The sequence below is a fragment of the Coffea eugenioides genome, chromosome 9, assembly GCF_003713205.1.
Source record: "Coffea eugenioides isolate CCC68of chromosome 9, Ceug_1.0, whole genome shotgun sequence".
NCBI lineage: Eukaryota > Viridiplantae > Streptophyta > Magnoliopsida > Gentianales > Rubiaceae > Coffea > Coffea eugenioides.
In genome coordinates this window covers 6795197-6814043 of record NC_040043.1, presented here as the reverse complement: position 1 = coordinate 6814043, position 18847 = coordinate 6795197, and the positions used below count along the sequence as shown (strand labels likewise).

Genomic DNA, 18847 nt, shown 5'->3' with positions numbered 1-18847 from the left:
CTTGGACTGTAATATTTCCTTTCAATCTTTTTGCATATTTGTTGCCGAATTTGATTCTCTCTGCTCCCTCTTTGTAAGTTTCTCTCCCTCCTAAACCTCTTGGCAATTTCCCTCGCTCAAAATTCACTGCCCACCGATTTCTTCATCGGTGATTCTATATTCTAGCTCTGCATGCTTCTCTGCAATCTAATTCAATCTCATTTTTTAATCCTGTTTACGGTTGGAAAACTGTTTTTTCTCATTCATTTTCAGTTCTTTTTAATGGGTTTTTCGGGGGTTTTTTGTTTCGTTATGAATGCAGATTAGTAGTACGCCCACATTGTTGAAGTATACAAAAGTATTCAAGTCAAGATCACGTTTTCTATCTGTTTCCTGAGCTAAATTTTGCTGGGTTGGATTTTGTTTTTGTCTGATAAATTATTACATCAGTTTTGTAGTGAATTTGGGATGATTGGTAATTAACTGATAATTTTAATTGTCTTGTAATTTTGTTAAATCAAAAAAGATTCTTGTTTGTTTGATAAGGAAAGAACTAATTAAAAGAAGGGCTCGTATACTCATGTAAAAGAAGGCCAGCACCTTTTCTGTAAAAATTCTGACCAGCATGCAGCGATTCGGATAGGAAATAGCAATTTTGTTTAAGCTTGAGCTTTTCAGATTAGATGGTAATTTATGAATATCCCTGTGAAGAAGAAGGGGGGAAACATGCTTTGACTTGTATTGGGAATTTATTGTTGACCCTTCTGTTCTTTCGTTTTTATTGTCAGTGAACAGGTTGGGAATTTGCTATTGAGGAGATATTGACTTGGGATTCTTGAAAATTCTCGAGAAATGGTAAAATGTTGCTCAATTGTTTAGAAATTCCTTTGTTTAGTAATCTTCTTGCTGAAGTATATTCTCATTGCTTTGGTGGCTTCTTGCTGAAGTGCATGCTGCTTTAATAATCACAATTGGGTGCTTCTGTAAATCAGCTTTTACCATTTCTAGGATTAAATAAATAAAACAAGCTAAAAGACAAAGCTGAAAGCAGGTGAACACAACTCAAGATTAATTCCTAAGCCCAATTTGGGATTTGTAATGGTTTGTACTAAGTAGTTTTGCTACTGGATTTCTCAGTGAAGTGCTTAATATTACTTGCACTAGGTACTTATTTTTACTTACTAGTCTTTGGTTTTAATTCTTAATAACTGATTCTATGCATAGTCGTATTCTTAATGTTGCAGTAAAATAGTCAAACTTTATGTTTAATTTCTTAAACTGAATAGTTATCTCAAACCTACAAAATATTAGTTTGTGCAAAAAGTTCTGCTGATTAAAGTGCTCTAGTCCTAGAATTATCGGAAGATGATCATCAGACACCCTCAAAATGCTTAGTTTCATAAAAAAAGCTTCTTAAAAGGAGTGCTGCAACTCCAGCTGAATTTAAGCTGTCGAGACAAGCCCATGGAGACTTAGAAGCAGCTATTAGAAAAACTTTTTTACTTCAATTTCTATGCTGTGTATTGTTCTTTCTTTTCAGGAGAGTAATGCGTCTGGGGATGACTTTGGTGACATTGATTGGAATACTGAAGATGAATTAGAAATTTCAGAAATACCAATTTCTACTTCGAACTTGCCCACTCCTGGTGGTGTGACAATTGTTTGCAATGGCGAGGTATATGCTTTAAACTTTTCCATTGATAGTAGAGTTAATAAACACTTCTTTTGTTGTTTTCGGGTACAAAGTGATAAATAATTGTGTGAATTGTATTAACGGCTGTGGCACAACATAATTATTTATCGTATTATTTTATGCCCAACCTTAATATTCTTACCTCCTATTTGTCCATAGGAAAGCTCATCTGCTCATTCTTCCAATTCCAAGTTGATTCAGCATTTCGTAGGGATGGGATTTCCAGATAAATTGGTGGTCAAAGCAATTGAAGAAATTGGTATCTACATTTCTATTCCATGTAGAGAATCATGTTCATCTTTCAAAGTTTTGCTAGTGACATTGTTTATTAAATGTACAGGAGAAGGCAGTTCCGAAGGGAAAATACTAGATACGGTTCTTACATACTTGGTGAGTGATGTCAGCACCATTGAGACTTGCTACTCATTGCTTCATCATGTTTATCGTAGGTTACAGTCTTTGGGTGGGTGCGTGCTGTGTCAGCACATCTCTGTGCCTGCTTATTTTTCTTGTCTTCCACATCAATCTTGATTGTTACACATGATTAGGAGGAGCAAATTCTGGGAGAAGTATTTGTTTAATGTAAACTTTACCACGTCAGATGCATCTGCAGCTTTATAAGAATCATGGTTTGGCTATTCAGCATGCAAGGCATCAATTTTGCAAACTGATTGGCTCCCCTGCTAATATCTGTTTGTGGTATAGAAGTATTACAAATTGCTTGATTGCATCTGACATAGTCTACTTTGAAGTGATTTAATGTTGTACTTGGTTAGATTGAACAGTGTTTTTTAAAAATAATCTGTTTGCTACAAAGACCTCTGTGTTTCTCATACTGCTTGCTTAAATTTCTCATCTAAGTACCCAAATATTCAATCCATGAAACATAATTTTCATTCATTACTTTACATACTAGTGTCCGTATACTGTAGATTTTCTGTCGTTTTCTTTATTTCTTTCTGGTGACCGATGCATGTCATGATTTAAAAAATATTACTTTTATAGTTTTGGTATTTCTATGTCTCTCTGCTTTGAGTTTTTACACGATTATTCTTTTACCAATTTTCTTGTGATGCTTGGTTCTGTGCCTTTCTCCCTCTAATGGTAATGCTAGCAGCTACTTCTGGTGCGTACACTCTCATTCCTTTTCATTGGAATGAGAAGTTTAAGACCATTAAGGCATTCTTTCTTTCATATGTAGGATCTTTTATTACAGAGGTATGTTGTTTGGTGCTCTTTGTCCAACAATGATGAAAGGCAACTAGTTTGAAATTTATAAAACCATGAATATGCAACTTGTACTCTACATTATTAAAGTTTTCAAGTATGACTGTTAAATGAGTTAGGCTACTTCTGGTTCTGATTGCATTGAAATTAAAATGATCAAGCTGACTTTTTAAGGCTGCAGTGTGTTTGATTAACAAATGAAATAATTGCACTAGGCTTTTGATTTTCCAGCGTAGACACAGAAAATTCAAAGAGTCAGAGAAAAATGCTTATAATATTCTATGAAGGCTTCTTGTGCTTTTAGCAGTCAAGTATGGTAGTCATTAGAATGAGAAGAATAGTAAAACATCCCACATGTGTTATTCACAGATGAAAACTTTCCTGAAGAATGGGATTCTCTATTGGCTGATTCAATGGCAATAATTTGCTGCACGCAGATTTGTAGTCCTTTAGAGATTCATGGTTTGACTTTTTCTTGCAGGAACTTCAGAATTCCAGTGAAGAGCATGGCTGTATTGACTCTGATCAGAGCACTTCTGGTTATGATGAGAGCCTTCTTCATGATTCAGATATTGATAGCTGGTCTGATGATGATGATGAGGTTTGTGATACTTGTCCTGTTCTTTCTTAGTTCTCTTTTTTGTCCATTTATATAGTGCCCTTGTTGTGTAATACTAGATTTTGAACCAATTGTGTGTGGGGTGACAATTTCCTTCAATCTGTTGGGTGCCATTGTCAACAACTTATGTGTTTTAGTTTTATAATGGACAAAAGAGTCTTGGTTCATATGATTAACATGGTATATCCAAAAGAATTTACTTCTATCTCATCTAAGCCATTCCAGTGAGCAGTGTTCATGATATATGTGTTTGGATATCGAGTAAGAATATTCAAAGTTCACCACAGTTACGCTTGATAGCCAACAATTTTTTCCCTGTTTCTCAATCTGTAGGGACTCCATCATCTGTAAAACTGGTCCAATAGCTTGTGAGTTGGATTGCACTTGTAAATGTATTGCTGGCCCTTCCTTGCATGAATTTTAGCTCAGATGCATAGGTAGCCCTCTAGTCTAAGTATATAGGATAAGTACTTGGAAGCTTTTTAAAACGGCAGAATGATTCTCTAGTTACAGCCATTTCCTCCTCAAAATTGATTTCTGCACTGCTCTTTTTATGCTATTTCTTGCTTGGAAGAAAGCTAATAAATCAGTAAAAAATGAGAAAGCTACTTGGGAAAAAATTTCAAAGCTTTCGACTAAATTTTACAGTATATTGGACAGCACCACCAAAGCTACTAAGAAAGCTTCAAGAATGTAAATTTTAGGCCATGCTCTGGGTATCTTATGTATATAATTAAGAGAATTATCAAGAGAAAATTTTGCATCAATATATGGTTGGTGAACCATTCAATTGATTGGAAAATATACGATTACAGTATTATGCCTAAAATTGATTCAAATAAATGTAAGATATGACTTTGAGTTATACACATCAAAGTTATAGAACCAAGCCTCAGATCATAGGATTTCAAATTTTAAGTTGACAAAAATATAATCTCATTGTGTCATCTCTCAATGGAAGGATTTCCTGATTCGAATGTTATCTTTATTTCCCCCGTTTGATGTCTGTTATTAGTATGCCAGAGGTGATTATATAGTATGCTTATCATATCATTATGAAATTAAAATTATCCTTTTATGTTTTCAAACTAATTCTCGGGCGAGTTATTGTTTCTTTTATAATGATTCCAGCAAATTAGAGTATGAATAAAATTTTATTCTATATTTTTATATTCTCATATTTGGTTAACCAGCATCGGAATACATAACGAGCACCAAATGCAAGACCTTTTCTTTTGAGATTTCTGAACCACAATCCTCTGAAATGAAATTCACAATATAATAGACATTATAGTGCTCCAGAGAAGACAGTAGTTCAGGGTATACCTGAATGTAGTGTGATGTTTAAGATTGTTGTTCTTCTTTTCAAACGGTTTTGCTGGACATTTTTCCAGATTCTTCAAAGGCTTCCGGTTCATAAACCTACACATCATTGTCAGCCTTTCTAAAATTCTAGAAGTTATTCATCTTTATTTATAGCATTTTGTGTGAAAATTTTCCAAGGCTTTCAAGAGTATGATTACTATGTCTAATAAAAGAAAACCCTTGCAGGAAAATACTGACGATTTGTCTGAGTCGGAGAAAAAATTGCAAACCTTACAAAAAATGGGATACTCTGTTGATGAGGCGACAGAAGCTATGCATAGATGTGGTGCATATACTAATACTTCTTTACTTTGTTTACTGTTTTGCTCATAATCATGTTGTGTTTATTTAGTTATGCTGATATTAGTAACTACGTGAATAACAAGAAAAGATATATTTGCTGAGAATCTTTAAAGGTGCAACTCTGTATCTTGTTTACTGTAGGTTGTTAATTTTTGGAACTCTTGTTGGATGTGTAAAATAACCTTCTCTTTTTGTTCCTTTGCCTTGATGTTTTTCTTGCATTGCATTTGGAAGTGGGATTAGTCTGAGTTATCTCCCAATTCTAGTACAATGTTGGGTACTTTAGTTAAGAATGATTTTTCATGTTAATTTGTTATATTTCAGACTTGTGTTTTGACTTCCTTTTTCACTCTTTGTGGTCCTTTATGTTCTTCTTTTTGATAACCTGGCGGTCAAGCTTCGTATGAATAGTCAGTCTCTGATGCTACACCGTTAATCATCCTCTATAATAGTTTCTTTTTATTGATATAACTCATTGGCACAGTGGCTGAGATGTTAAGACATAATTAAAGACAGGACCTAACAACTTGTTTTTAGCAACATTATCTTTGACCCCACCAGGCTTCTAGCTTGTGCATGTCATAGATTTCATTTGCTGGTAAAATCTAGGCTGTCTATCTTAGCACCTTTATACTACTACTGCTTTCACTGCTCATATCAATTCTCTGTTCACACATTTCTAGCTGTAGCTGAATGAACCCTTATTCTGTTTATGGTTAATCACTGACAGTGCCTGATGTGCATTTTATATCCCTGCTCTGGTTGAAAAGTCTTGAGGATCTTTCAGATCAGTTTCTAATTTGACAATTTTGTTTTGGGTTTTAATGGTTGAACTTTCCTAGTTTGTGAGTTATCTACTTATGTTTTGGTAGGAGCTAAACTTCTTCCTATTGGGTTGCTATCTAAGAGAAGAGATTTTTCGTACTAGTTTTAGAAATCCTTTCACTTTTACGGCCCTTTTTCTCTTGAAATAAAAGCTTCTCAGAAAAATATGTTATGCTGTTGCCACTTCATAGAAACTTGAACTTTTAATCTTCAACATTGGCTTTATTCTAATATTATGTGGACTTTGGAGTATTTCAGTGTCTAAAGAATATATATCAAAGATGTTTAGAAATAGTAATAGTTACTTGTTTCATTTACAGTTACAAATTTGTTTACCATTTGTATGGCTAAGATTTAGAGTATTTTGTAATGCTAATTTCTTTTCTGTTTTAGCATTTCAAATGACTTACCACCCATTTGGTTCAGATTAGAGAATGACAATGACAATCACTCTGAAATATCCCTTCAATAGCAATGAATTTATCAAGATTCCTTTTTGTAAAAACTTGTGTTTGGTTTCTGTGATGGAATGAGAATCAATTCTCATTTTTAATTTTTTTAACCCCTTTTGCTTTTTTTTTTTCCTCTTTTTCTTTTCCTTCCACTTCATCTCCTCTGTTTCTTTTTCATCCACTTCAAGCACTGCCACCCTCACTGATGGCCAAGCAAATAACCAATCTTCAACCCCCAAAGGCCAAATTGCATATTAGAAAACTAGAACACCAATTTTTCTTTCTTGGGTTTCCAAAACAAATCTCCAAATATGGATCTTACTCTTAACAAATCAATTTTTTCTCAACCAAAAATCCCAAACTCAACTATAAGCCATGATTAAATTTTTCAATTTTGATTGAAATAAACTCAAATTATCAAAATTGAAATACCCAAGAACAATTGTAAACCATCTGCTACTATGAATCAAGACCAAGAGAGAGAATAAAAGATGAAGCAATCATGGAGAAAAGAGAGGGATGAAATAGAATGGGAGGGGAGGAGATGGCAGAAAGATAGAGGTGAGGGAGAGAGTTTCTACAGATTAAAAGGATAGGGTGGCGGGTAGGATGAGGCGGCAGCTGTAGAAGGTGGGAGGCGGCCATTGAAGGGAAACCTTGAGAGATGAGAAGAGGCATCAGTGGTGGGAGGTGGGAGGAGGTAGTATTTCCATGATTTTTCTAATTATAATTTGCTTTTATTTTTTAGCTTCTTTTACAATGTCGGTAATGGGGATGATAGTGCCCAAATTACTAGGTAATGGGTTTTGGGAATTGGAAGACCCAAAATTGGGTAATGGAGAATCCTATTGCGGTGTACCAAGCACAATGAAAGGGAATTATTGCCTGTGTATTCCCATTGAGGGGTAGGAAACCTCCCAACCAAATGGGGGGTTAATCTTTGATTAGAGTGAAAAAGGATTTTCTATTTGGCTTAACTAATAAAAATTAATGACCTTCAGTTTACAGATTACAGCACATTGCACATGGCATGAATGTATGCAAACTCACTTTTAATTGAAATTGACCTCTAGAATAATTGATTTTGCGTTTAGCTTTTAAAACATGAGGGTGACCAGCCTGTGCATGGATGTGAAATAGGGCTGCAAACGAGCCGAGTCGAGTCGAGTTTTGGCCTAATCGAGCCGAGCCTCGACATAAATTCATTGAACTCGAACTCGAGCTCGAGCTCGACGAGCTCACAATTTCAAGCTCGAGCTCGAAAAAAATAAAAAATAAATATTTTATTTTTAAAAAAATAAATAAAATAAATATTTTTTTTAATAAATAATAAAATATTAAGGATATATATGTAATTTTACTATTAAAATTAAAAAAATATAAAATATATATATACTTAAAATAAAAAAATAAAAAAAAATATATATATACTTAAAATAAAAAATATATATATATATACTCGAGCTCGCGAGCTAACGAGCTTAATATTTTGAGCTCGAGCTCGAGCTCGAACTCGACTCGAGCCGCTCGCGAGCGACTCGATTCGTTTGCAGCCCTAATGTGAAAGTTTGCTTAGTCATCTTGAGGTGCAAATACTAAATCTAAATGTTAAATTGGAGTAATATAGAATATTCAGATGTGAGTTGTGTTTTTGGAAGGCAGGTGTTATCATGTTCTTTCAACTTCTGATCGGTTCATAAGAGACTATTTTGTTGCCAGAACAAAACTGGTTTTAACATTGGCCACTGCATGACATTTAGTGAAAGATCATATCACCAAACGATGCAAATACAGTCCTGCATCTTAATCAGGGCCATATCTTTCTGAAATGATTTTACGTTAAATGAGACTATCCCTGAAAAGAAGTTACCGGTAGTTTCCTGTTATTCAGAAAACTGATTTTTCTGAACTTTGTATCATGTATTGGTTTAACAAGTGATACTTCTTTCAGAAAGGACACTTTTGGATCGAACATTTGCTTTCATGGCTTTATTTATTCTTGAGGCTTTAAGTGGATTAATTTGGGTAGATTGGATATTGAGTTCTTTGCTAAAAGGTGATAACTTTCTGCTGGTGCCAATTGCTTCCTATGGGTGACAGATCTTATGTCATGATTAAGAAATCGCTTATTCACTTGTATCCTTGCTGCTGTATTTTATTTTATTGTAGACCTCTTTGTGAATTTCTACTTGACAATGCTATAGGTCCAGATGCCTCAATTGCTGTATTAACCGATTTCATTTGTGCGGCTCAAATAGCAAGGGCAGAAGCTCCAGACCTGCCTGCTGAGATTAAGGTTCTTCTTCCATCTCCAAGTGCTACTGTTCCAGTTATACTAATCTAATTTACACTGATGTTTTTGCCATTTCACTTTCAGCACTCCCAAAAACTAATCTAATTCAAACTGATGCTTTTTCCATTTCACTTTCAAAGCCAAAGGCAAATTATACCTGCAGTCAAAATGGAAAATTGAAGAGGAGGCTGTATGCTGAGCTGGATAACAGGAAAAAGCAAAGGGGCATGGTAGGAGAAGATAGTGAGATGATTCGCCTGCCAAAACCCATGGTAGGTTTTGGTCTACCTACAGATGATCAATCAAGTATTGTAAGAGAAAGAACTCTTCCAGAGCAAGCACTAGGCCCACCATACTTTTATTACGAGAATGTTGCACTCACTCCTAAGGGTGTATGGGATGAAATATCAAAGTGCTTGTATTATGTGGAGCCAGAATTTGTTGATTCGAAGTATTTTTGTGCTGCTGCAAGAAAAAGAGGATATGTCCATAACCTACCAATTCAAAACAGATTCCCTCTTCGTCCACTTTTGCCCCTCAACATAGAAGAAACATTTCCCCTGACCAAGAGATGGTGGCCATCATGGGATTCACGAACATATTTAAACTGCTTGCAAACAGCAATTGGGAGTGCAAAGTTGCAGGATAGGATTCGCAAGGCTGTTGAAGCATATGATGGGGAGCCACCTGAGCATGTCAAGAAGTATGTAATTGATCAATGCAAGAAGTGGAATTTGCTGTGGGTAGGAAGAAACAAGGTTGCCCCCTTGGAACCTGATGAATTTGAGTTGCTGCTGGGTTTCCCCAGGAATCATACTAGAGGAGGTGGGATTAGTAGGACTGACAGATATAAATCACTTGGCAACTCATTTCAGGTGAGCATTACTTCCACCTGTCTTAAAAAACTCTGTTTCCTATGAATTGCTATGCCCAAACTGGAAAGTTTACTCCTAGCAATACTAGATCCTGAATTACTGGTAGATAATATTTCGCTAGTTTGCTTGCATATATAGCTTGATATTTTAGAGTTGATTTAGCGACTACAATGGTGATAATGAGAAGCTGTTTGCTATTTATGGCAGGTTAATACTGTGGCATACCATCTGTCTGTCCTGAAACCTTTGTTCCCTGACGGCATCAACATCTTATCGCTTTTCTCTGGGATTGGTGGTGCAGAAGTTGCTCTCCACCGACTTGGGATCCCATTGAACAACGTAGTTTCTGTTGAAAAATCTGAAATCAATAGGAATATAGTCCGCAGTTGGTGGGAGCAGACAAATCAGAAGGGGAATCTGATTGACTTTGATGATGTGCAGACCTTAGATGCATACAAGATAGAGAGTTTAGCAGGTAAAATTGGAGGTTTCGATCTTGTAATTGGTGGTAGTCCTTGTAATAATCTGGCAGGTAGCAATAGAGTGAGCAGGGATGGACTGGAGGGTAAAGAGTCCGTACTCTTTTATGAATATGTCCGGATATTGGACACAGTCAAGAACATAATGAGTGGGCGACGGTTTAATTGATGGTTGCCCGGGCAGATATCTTGATACCTGATTTCATTCATTGGAAAGTCTGTAGGCCATAAATTTTCATTCATTGGAAAGTCGTAGGCCGTAAATTGCTTCTCTTTAGTGAATGAAACATCACAACATTCAGTAACTTTAGCTTTAACTTGCTCTCAAGTGTAAATTCATATTGATTTATTTGCCCTGTAAAAGCCCAAGATATCCAACCACAAGTGTACAAGCTTCTCCCAGTTGTACTTTGGAAACAGGATTCTGGACTTCCAGTCTTAAATTTGTATCAAGTAGAAAATTTGAACTTGCAAATGTTAGATATGATCCAGTTCTCACATACTGAAAATGGTTGTCTGGACTCTGGAATTTGCTCTGTTAGGGGTGGTTTCCTGATGGCTTTGTTTTGACATGCGGAAATGATTGTGGGACGCATATTATCATCTGAAACTGTCCCATTTGCAAATGGAAAATAAGCGTTACACTTTCAGTAGCCTATCAGCCAGAAGTGTGAAAAGATTAGTGGATGCTCTCTCTCTATTCCTAATCTCTTTTCAATTGACAGATTAATACTTGTGATGAAAGAAAATCGAATAGTAGCCAAGGCGTTCTTACCTTCTTCTTGACATTATGCAAAATGTTGCATGTTGAAGTTCAAAGCCAAATGATATATGAAAGGATAGGAATTGAATTTGGAGACACTGAAACCTTGAAGATATATATATATATATATATATATATATATATATATATATCAGAAACTTCCCTTGAGGTTTCTCTTAGGGTCTGTTTGATTGGATTGAAAATATTTTCCGGAAGATATTTTCTGGAATTTCCAATGTTTGGTTGCACAAGTGCATGGGAAAATCTTTTCTGCCGGAAAACATTTTACACCAACAGGTGTAAAACAACTTTCCTTCTCGCCCTACTGAAGTTATTTTCCTCACGTTCCGTCACTTCATTTAAAGAAAGGATAATGGCGTGTCCACTACCCTTCAAAGGCCATAATTAAGAACTCAAATCTGTCACACAGTCTTTACCTATATGATTCCTTGGTGATCGCATTGGTATTTTTCCATAACAACGTCTCTCTAAACACCCAAATTCTTGCTTTGTCAATCAAGGGCGACTTTTACATCTTACAAGCAAATTCTGAATTTCATTACCTATCTGATCATGATTTTGATATTGGAGTATAGATCTTTGAGAAAAGATCTTTCTTTATTGATGAACTAACCTAATGAATCTTAATTTCTATAATACCATTTGCCAGCAATTGGTATTTTTGAAAAACTTCTTGTTGTTTCATAAGACTTCCCCATTGATGATAATTTCCTTTTGCCGTGGGGATGCGGTAGGGATGGTGTTGGGACTGGCAAGGAGGAAGTGGTAGCAATGGTGGTACTGGGAGGAGTTTTTTGCAGCTGTGGTGACAATGGGGAAAAGAACGTGGATGGTAGGCAGCTTTGCTGGTGGTAGGCATGACGAAGCAACGTGTATGTTAGGATGCAAGGTGCTGCTGTGGGTTGGATATTCGAGATCTAATGGGCTTAAATTTCTAGGAGGCCAAACTAGTCAACCAAACACCGGAAAATGAATAGGAAAGCATTTATTTTCTTTGAAAAAATTTTCTTTGGAAAATATTTTCCAAGGAAAATATCTTACACCCAATCAAACAGACCCTTAATGTCACTTAGCATTCCTAAAGTTTTAAAAATATTACTTACCTTCCTTACTTCTATTATTTGTGTAACAAAATTTTAAAAAACCCTAAACCACGCTTTTGCTCACTAAATAAAAAATACTCCTAAAACATTTTGTTTACTCCAAGAAAACCATCACCTAAAAAATAATCTCTAGCAGAACTACTATGTTACAACACTATAGCCCATAAAAACATAAATTTGAAAAACAAAAAAGATATTTGCAAAGAAATACACTAGTATCAATTTAACTCTATATGCTCAAAATCAATTTCTTATCAACCTTATATATTATTTCCAACTTCTTCTCAACCCGTGTCCAAGCCTTTAAATCGTATTAAGCATTATGAAAACAATTCAAAATAAATAAAGAAATCATACCCCACTCTAGTACAATTACAAAAGGTAAAAAGATAAACAAAATTCAGTTTCCTATAATTTACAAATAAAAAATCACGTAGTCATTCAAAAAAAATTAGCAAGAGATAACATTGAAAAAGAAGAAAGAGAAAAAAAGTGACTTTTGTTTCTTTCTTTCTTAACTTTTTGAGCTCCATTTATTTAACATGCGAATTATATATCAAGTGAGGGTTAATATAATCTTTTCACTATTACTAGGGGCGGTAAATGATATTTTTAAAATCTCATGAGTGCCAAGTGATATTAGAAGAAAACTCAAGGGAGGTTTCTAATATTATCCCTAAAAAGTAAATTTCATTAACAGATTATTGAAAATCGTCTTGACGATATAAATTTAGTTGCTCTTTTTGGTAAAAGATTTTGTTCAAACTTTGACAGATTGGTAACATGATGGTAGGAAATGGTAAGTGACACCTTTCCATTTCGTGCCATCAATTATGAGGAACTGTGAGAACAGAAAGTTCATCGACATTCAAGAACTTCATAGAATGAATGAACACAACGTCTCCAAATTTAAAATTTCCGAGACCGTTAAGCTGCTGTGGAATCCCTTCTCAAAATACTCGTTGCAAAGAAAGTTATAGTCAGAATTCTTTCTTCGTATAACTCAGCATCTTTCGAAAAACTTCAACTAATTTGCCTCCAATTGGATTTCAAACACTTGTCCACGTTTCCCTTCATGTTGAGAGGGGCGATTGTGAGTCGATTGGCAGACCCTTTTAAGTTTAATTGACTATTGTTTCCCCTACTACTGAATGTTTTTAGCATCAAATTTTGTCTCTTATGACTTTTTTTTCGAAGATCAGCGATAAGTAATTTTTCACTTAACCCTCTTGATGATTTGAATCCGTGACCTATTTGTTATAGTTATTGTCCCTCAGTAACTTAACCATTAATATGTACCCAAAAAAAAAAAAAGGAGAAGAAGAGAGAACTGCAAATCAGGAAGGTGGCTTACAAGCAATTTAGAAGCAAAATGTTGCTTACCAACTAAAGAAACGAGTGACAAATCACTACAGCATAGTCCACTCCATGGTACCCCACGGTCCACCCACGTAAATTAGCAAGCCACAGTCAAACGATTAAATTATTTTTAAAGCAAAATTTGGCAGAATTCAGACTGATGCCATATCTGATATCTCTATCACCTCAATCTAGTCTGAATTCATACATTACTAGCACATAAACTGTAAAAAGAGCTTTTTGGCAATCAAGGCATCATATTGTCCTCCATCACTTTTTAATCTTGACGACTTTCATTACTTTTTTAAGCTACTTTTAAGACCCAAACTTGGACGACAATGTTCATGAGTCTATAAAAAAAGTTAAGACCTAAACCCTTCTCAAATGCAAACTCCCTAGTGGTTTCTTTTCTTTGAGAATTGTATCGAAACTATCCACAAACAGCACATCAGTTCAGTAGTCTATTCAACTCATTCAAACCAAAAATGAAGAGAAAGATGTAAGCAAAGACTGCTTAAATATCCTCTTTTGACAAAAGTGATTCAAGTGATTATCAATAACTTTTCTTTACAAAAGTGAGACTTACTTGGGTGAGAATATCCAAAGTCGGGGAAGTCTTTTGCTTGGATGGCGGAAAGATTGATAACATGTATATAGCAAATTCTTTCCAAGTATCTTCAGCTCAATAAACAACTCTTTTAGTTATTTTTAACACTACGAGCTTCACATATCTATTACCATTATAGTAGTAGAAATTGGGTCATCATTTTACACTTTGTTATGCTAATGTTTCCTAGATACACACTCATATACGCACACACATGTGTGTGATGTGTGTGTGTGTATATGACTGATTAACTTTCTTGAAGTGTGTTTTTTTCCCAGTTATAGCCATCACCAACGCCAATTCAGCAGAAACTCCTTTTCCTCTTCGTCCCCATGCATGCAGATTATTACAGATGTGAAGTAGAGCAACATTTCGACTGGGATAAATGATCCCCCCTTTTTTCTCCTTTTCCTTTAGCAGAATACACACACACACAGAGATATATATATATATATATAGGAATACAATTTTGTTCTTCTTTCGTAGCTAGCTACATTTTATTCTTTAAAAGTTAGATTTTTCAACCCGGAGGAGTGTCTTGACTTAGACCCTCCAAAGCAGAAATTTTGCTTGATTTCTAATTTCAATTTGAGCTATTTGTCATCTTTTTTCCAGCTTCTTATGGAGGCACAGTTAACTTCTAATCTTTGCCAGTACATTAAAACGTGAACGATTACCAAAGAAGTGCCACTGCAGAACTCGTTTACTTCTTTCTCCAACTTCTACACTTGTGGTAGTTGCAATACCCTTAAAAATTACATGATCTCCATATATAACTCTACATGGCTGTATTCTGATATGTAATTCTCTAAGTAAAAAATCATCAAAGATCCTATATCTTTTATATCAAGAAAAATCACACACCACTGATTTGGTGGAGAAATATCTAGTTAATGACAAAACCTAATGGTTCTAGCTTAATTACCAGCTTTGAAATAGGACTAACTGCATGAGAGTTGAAACACATGAATTCAGCAAAATAAACTCAAAAAAAAAAAGGAAACATAATATATATCTTAAGTGTAACATTACTAAGTACGAAACGATACTGGAGTACTTTTTATTTTGAAGTCTTCTTTTTGTGCGTCAAAGTCTGAGTTGAATTTATGTTGGTAGGGATATGTACGATCAGTCTTCTAGGAAAAGTGAAAACTTGAATGTGATCTCTTTGAGTGAAAGGCCTCTTTTCTTGTTCAAATATATAAGTTTAAGCTTTGAGCATCTAGGTTAATTTCTCATGCATATGCTTCATTAGGTAGTGCCCATCAAGTTGCAAAGCTCAGTTCGTAAAGAACCCAATAACAGTTGATGGCACTTCTTTATTCTGAAAGAAAAAAAGAGTAGAAAAGAGGCATTACTACTAATATAAACTTCATATGAGCTCTTATAGGGGTTTAAAAACTTCATGACTGAGAAGGCAAGTTAAATTACTTTGTGATAAAGAGTCCTCTTCTCATGACATTTTGACAAAAACGAGGTTGAATTTGCTATTGACAATTAACCTATTCATGGTCCGGGCTCCAATATGTAATTTAAAGCTTATGTGAAAGTTACTTGGGAGTAGATGTAAAGAGTGCAACTAAACATAGGAGTGTACTAATGTGAAAAAATTTTGGTCTTCCCATCGAATAATAAAAAACTACACTTAGGTATACATTATTCCAAGTCTACCATTCCAAAGCCTAGAATGGTACAGTACAGGACAGAAACTCAACTGGTACCACTGCCCATAAACTATACTCAATTAAATTACATAAAACTACACTTAGGTATACATTATTCCTCACTAATAATCCAACATCATATCAAATAGCTGACTGAAATTATCAGAAAATTTGTAGTTGCAGAGACCTATCTTCAATATTATGGCATGTTTGCCAATTTAATCCATGAATTTGTAGCTTAGGTATGAAGATCGCACAAATCAAAGATTTCCTAATGGCACAAGTTTTTTCTTTTTTTCTTTTTTAATTCCAAGACTAAGAAATGATGTTCCTGGTATATACTTGGCACTTTTTGAAGTTTATCCAACCTCTTCAATCATTATCCTTTCCCCAGTAGTTGTTTTCGTAGGTGATGTTATTAATATGTCATCTATTAAAAAGATTTTGGACATTAATATATACTTCTTATTCTTGTTACTACAATATTGAGCAAATTTGTAAATTTCTTCCGCCTCTATCTATTTGTTCGCTAAAAGAAATCTATATATTTAAACGGGCATCAGCATGTCTTTGAATTGCATATGTGCTTACTTCAACATTTGAACACCCCTAAACTTTCTTGGATATATACAAGTAACGTAATTTTATAGGGTAAGTTTTAAAATTCACTTGCCAAAATTGGATATTTATTTTCGCACTTTCAAAATGGAAATCAACAAAATGAAAATGAAGCACATATTTATTTCTCAATATTAGTATTAATTACTTGTTCTCATGGCTCAGCAAAACGGGGATGTAAGGAGCTGTCAGACCTATTTTTTTGCATAATATTGTCAAGATTTTCGTACCATAAATGACCCTCCAAGAAGGGAAAACACTAAGAACAAATATTTAGCAAATCCTTGCCTTCCACTATAAATTTAAGTGAAGATATAAGAAAGGTCATTGTATTTTCTCCTCTGAAATTTCACTTATCAAGAAATCATGGAGGGCAAGCAAACTAGGGGTCGTCGGAAAATTGAAATGAAAAAGATAGAAAACGCTGATGATAGGTATGCTAGCTTCTCCAAACGTAAGAATGGAATGTACAAGAAAGCTAGTGAACTTTGCACCTTGTGCTCGACCGACATTGGCATACTCATATTTTCACCAACAAATAAGCCTTATTCTTTTTTCCATCCAACTATGGAAACTGTTCTTAATCGATTCCACAAAAAAGACCAGCAACCCGATCCTACACAGCAACTTATTGAGGCATATACTCGAGCTAACGTTGATAGACTCAACAAACAACTTGACGAGCTTGATGCTCAGATGGAGATTGAGTCAAATAGGGCTAAGCATTTGGATCAAATTGGTGCTCCAAAAGACCCGTTTGCTTGGTTGCCCACCCCCATTCAGGAAATGGATGAGGAGATGGTTGCAAAAGTTGAAGCTTGGGTAGATGACATGCTTGTCCAGTTACAAAACCATGCAAATGAGTTGAACAAGGGAGCTTCTTCATCAGCTGCTGTTCCTCAAGCTGCTGGCCCTTCTGCATCAGCTTATGTCCCCATACAAGATTTTGGTTTTGGAACAGCTTCTTCATCAGCTGGTTTTCATCCACAAGATTATACTTTTGGAGGTTCTTCATCAGCTTTTGTTCCTCCAAAAGATTTTAACGTTGGAGGTTCTTCATCCGCTTTTGTTCCTCCAAAAGATTTTAACGTTGGAGGTTCTTCATCGGCTTTTGTTCCTCCAAAAGATTTTAATGTTGGAGGTTCTTCATCAGCTTTTGTTCCTCCAAAAGATTTCAATGTTGGAGGTTCGTCATCAGCTTTTGTTGCTCCGAAAGATTTCAATATTGGAAGTTCTTCGTCAGCTTTTGTTCCTCCAAAAAATTTCAATATTGGAGGTTCGTCATCAGCTTTTGTTCCTGCAAAAGATTTCAATGTTGGAGGTTCTTCGTCAGCTTTTGTTCCTCCAAAAGATTTCAATGTTGGAGGTTCTTCATCAGCATTTTTTCCTCCAAAAGCTTTGAATGTTGGAGGTTCTTCATCAGCTTTTGTTCCTTCAAACTATTTTAATGTTGGAGGTTCTTCATCAGCTTTTGTTCCTCCAGAAGATTTTAATCTTGGAGCTCCTTCATCGGGTGTTGCACCTCCAGAAGGTTTTAATCTTGGAGCTCCTTCATCAGCTGTTGCTCCTGTAGCAGATTCTAGCTTTGGAGTTTCTTCAGAAGATTTTACTTTTGGGACTTCTTCATCAGCTTTTGTTTCTTCCGAAGATTTTAATCTTGGAGCTTCTTCATCAGCTGCTATTCCTCCAGAAGGTTATAGTTTTGAAGAATTTTATTATGAAGCTGCTTCATCACTTGGTGTCGCTCCTGAAGATTTTTATTCTGAAGTTTCACCCCCATTTGTTCTTCCGCGAGATGATTTTAACTATGAAACTTCATCAATTACTCCTATGGAAAGTTATAATTTTGAAGCTCCGTCAATTATTCCTCCACCAGAAGATTTTAGTGTTGGAGCTTCTTCATCACCTATTCCTCCACCAGAGGATTTTACTGCTGGAGCATCTTCATCACCCATTCCTCCACCAGAAGATTTTGGTGCTGGACCCTCTTCATCACCTTTTCCTCCAAAAAACTCTAATCCATAGTGTTCATTTTGTGTTCCATCAGTAGTAATCAATAATATCATGTTACAAAAATAAATAAAATCATAATCCGATTCCTTTACCGCCCCCCCCCCCCCCCCCCCACATTCTAATGTGTCAATTTTTATGAATCGTGTTAATTATTTCATTTAGCTGACAGTATGTGTCAAGAATCTCATGTGCTAATCGGAGTTTTAGGATTTCTAACTTCTGATATATTCAAGCCTATATATAGACTATTATATACTTGTACCCAATAGAGAAAAAAGAAAAAAAAATTCCATTCTTGTTTGTAAGTTATGCTAGGGTAAAATGACCTTCACAACTAGTTAAAACTCTATGCAAACTTACTGTTGTGCAGATTCATATTCCCTGTGATGCCATTAAACTCGAATAAGCCATGAAGGTTTTCATACATATTACTTGTAAGAATAACAAAATATATGCAATCCATATGAGATTATAATAAAATGCGATTGTATTTCCAAGGACAACAAACATATGCATACTTATGTCATCATAAGTGTTTACTAGTCCAAATTAATTAGGGGTGGGTATTGTTCTTGTTTAAGCTATTCCA

General features: G+C 35.2%; 2 protein-coding genes across 4 annotated transcripts; both read left to right on the top strand.

Annotated features, from left to right (window-relative positions):
* On the top strand, nt 1-10590 carry LOC113783619 (DNA (cytosine-5)-methyltransferase DRM1-like). 3 transcript variants are annotated; one of them, XM_027329806.1, is made up of 10 exons: nt 1-73; nt 768-834; nt 1520-1654; nt 1832-1931; nt 2013-2062; nt 3381-3500; nt 5070-5169; nt 8668-8759; nt 8897-9631; nt 9839-10590. In XM_027329806.1, the coding sequence occupies exons 2-10, from the start codon at nt 832-834 to the stop codon at nt 10277-10279; spliced, it is 1776 nt and encodes a 591-aa protein (XP_027185607.1). In that variant the 5' UTR covers nt 1-73; nt 768-831; the 3' UTR covers nt 10280-10590. The 3 variants fall into 3 exon arrangements, with proteins under 3 accessions (XP_027185607.1, XP_027185608.1, XP_027185606.1); XM_027329807.1 differs by lacking the exon at nt 1-73 and adding an exon at nt 81-148; XM_027329805.1 differs by lacking the exon at nt 1-73 and having other exon boundaries at nt 103-834.
* A 6021-nt stretch (nt 10591-16611) lies between these two features.
* LOC113782079 (flocculation protein FLO11-like) lies at nt 16612-18270 on the top strand. The gene has a single exon (XM_027327990.1). It carries the CDS (start codon nt 16612-16614, stop codon nt 18268-18270), a length of 1659 nt encoding a protein of 552 aa, XP_027183791.1.
* Nucleotides 18271-18847: the final 577 nt, after the last annotated feature.

Coding starts and splice junctions, on each gene's coding strand:
- LOC113783619 (XM_027329806.1), top strand. Junction 1,932..2,012: donor CAAAGCAATTGAAGAAATTG/GTATCTACATTT, acceptor TTAAATGTACAG/GAGAAGGCAGTTCCGAAGGG. Junction 5,170..8,667: donor AGAAGCTATGCATAGATGTG/GTGCATATACTA, acceptor ACAATGCTATAG/GTCCAGATGCCTCAATTGCT.
- LOC113782079 (XM_027327990.1), top strand. CDS start 16,612: ATGGAGGGCAAGCAAACTAGGGGTCGTCGGAAAATTGAAATGAAAAAG.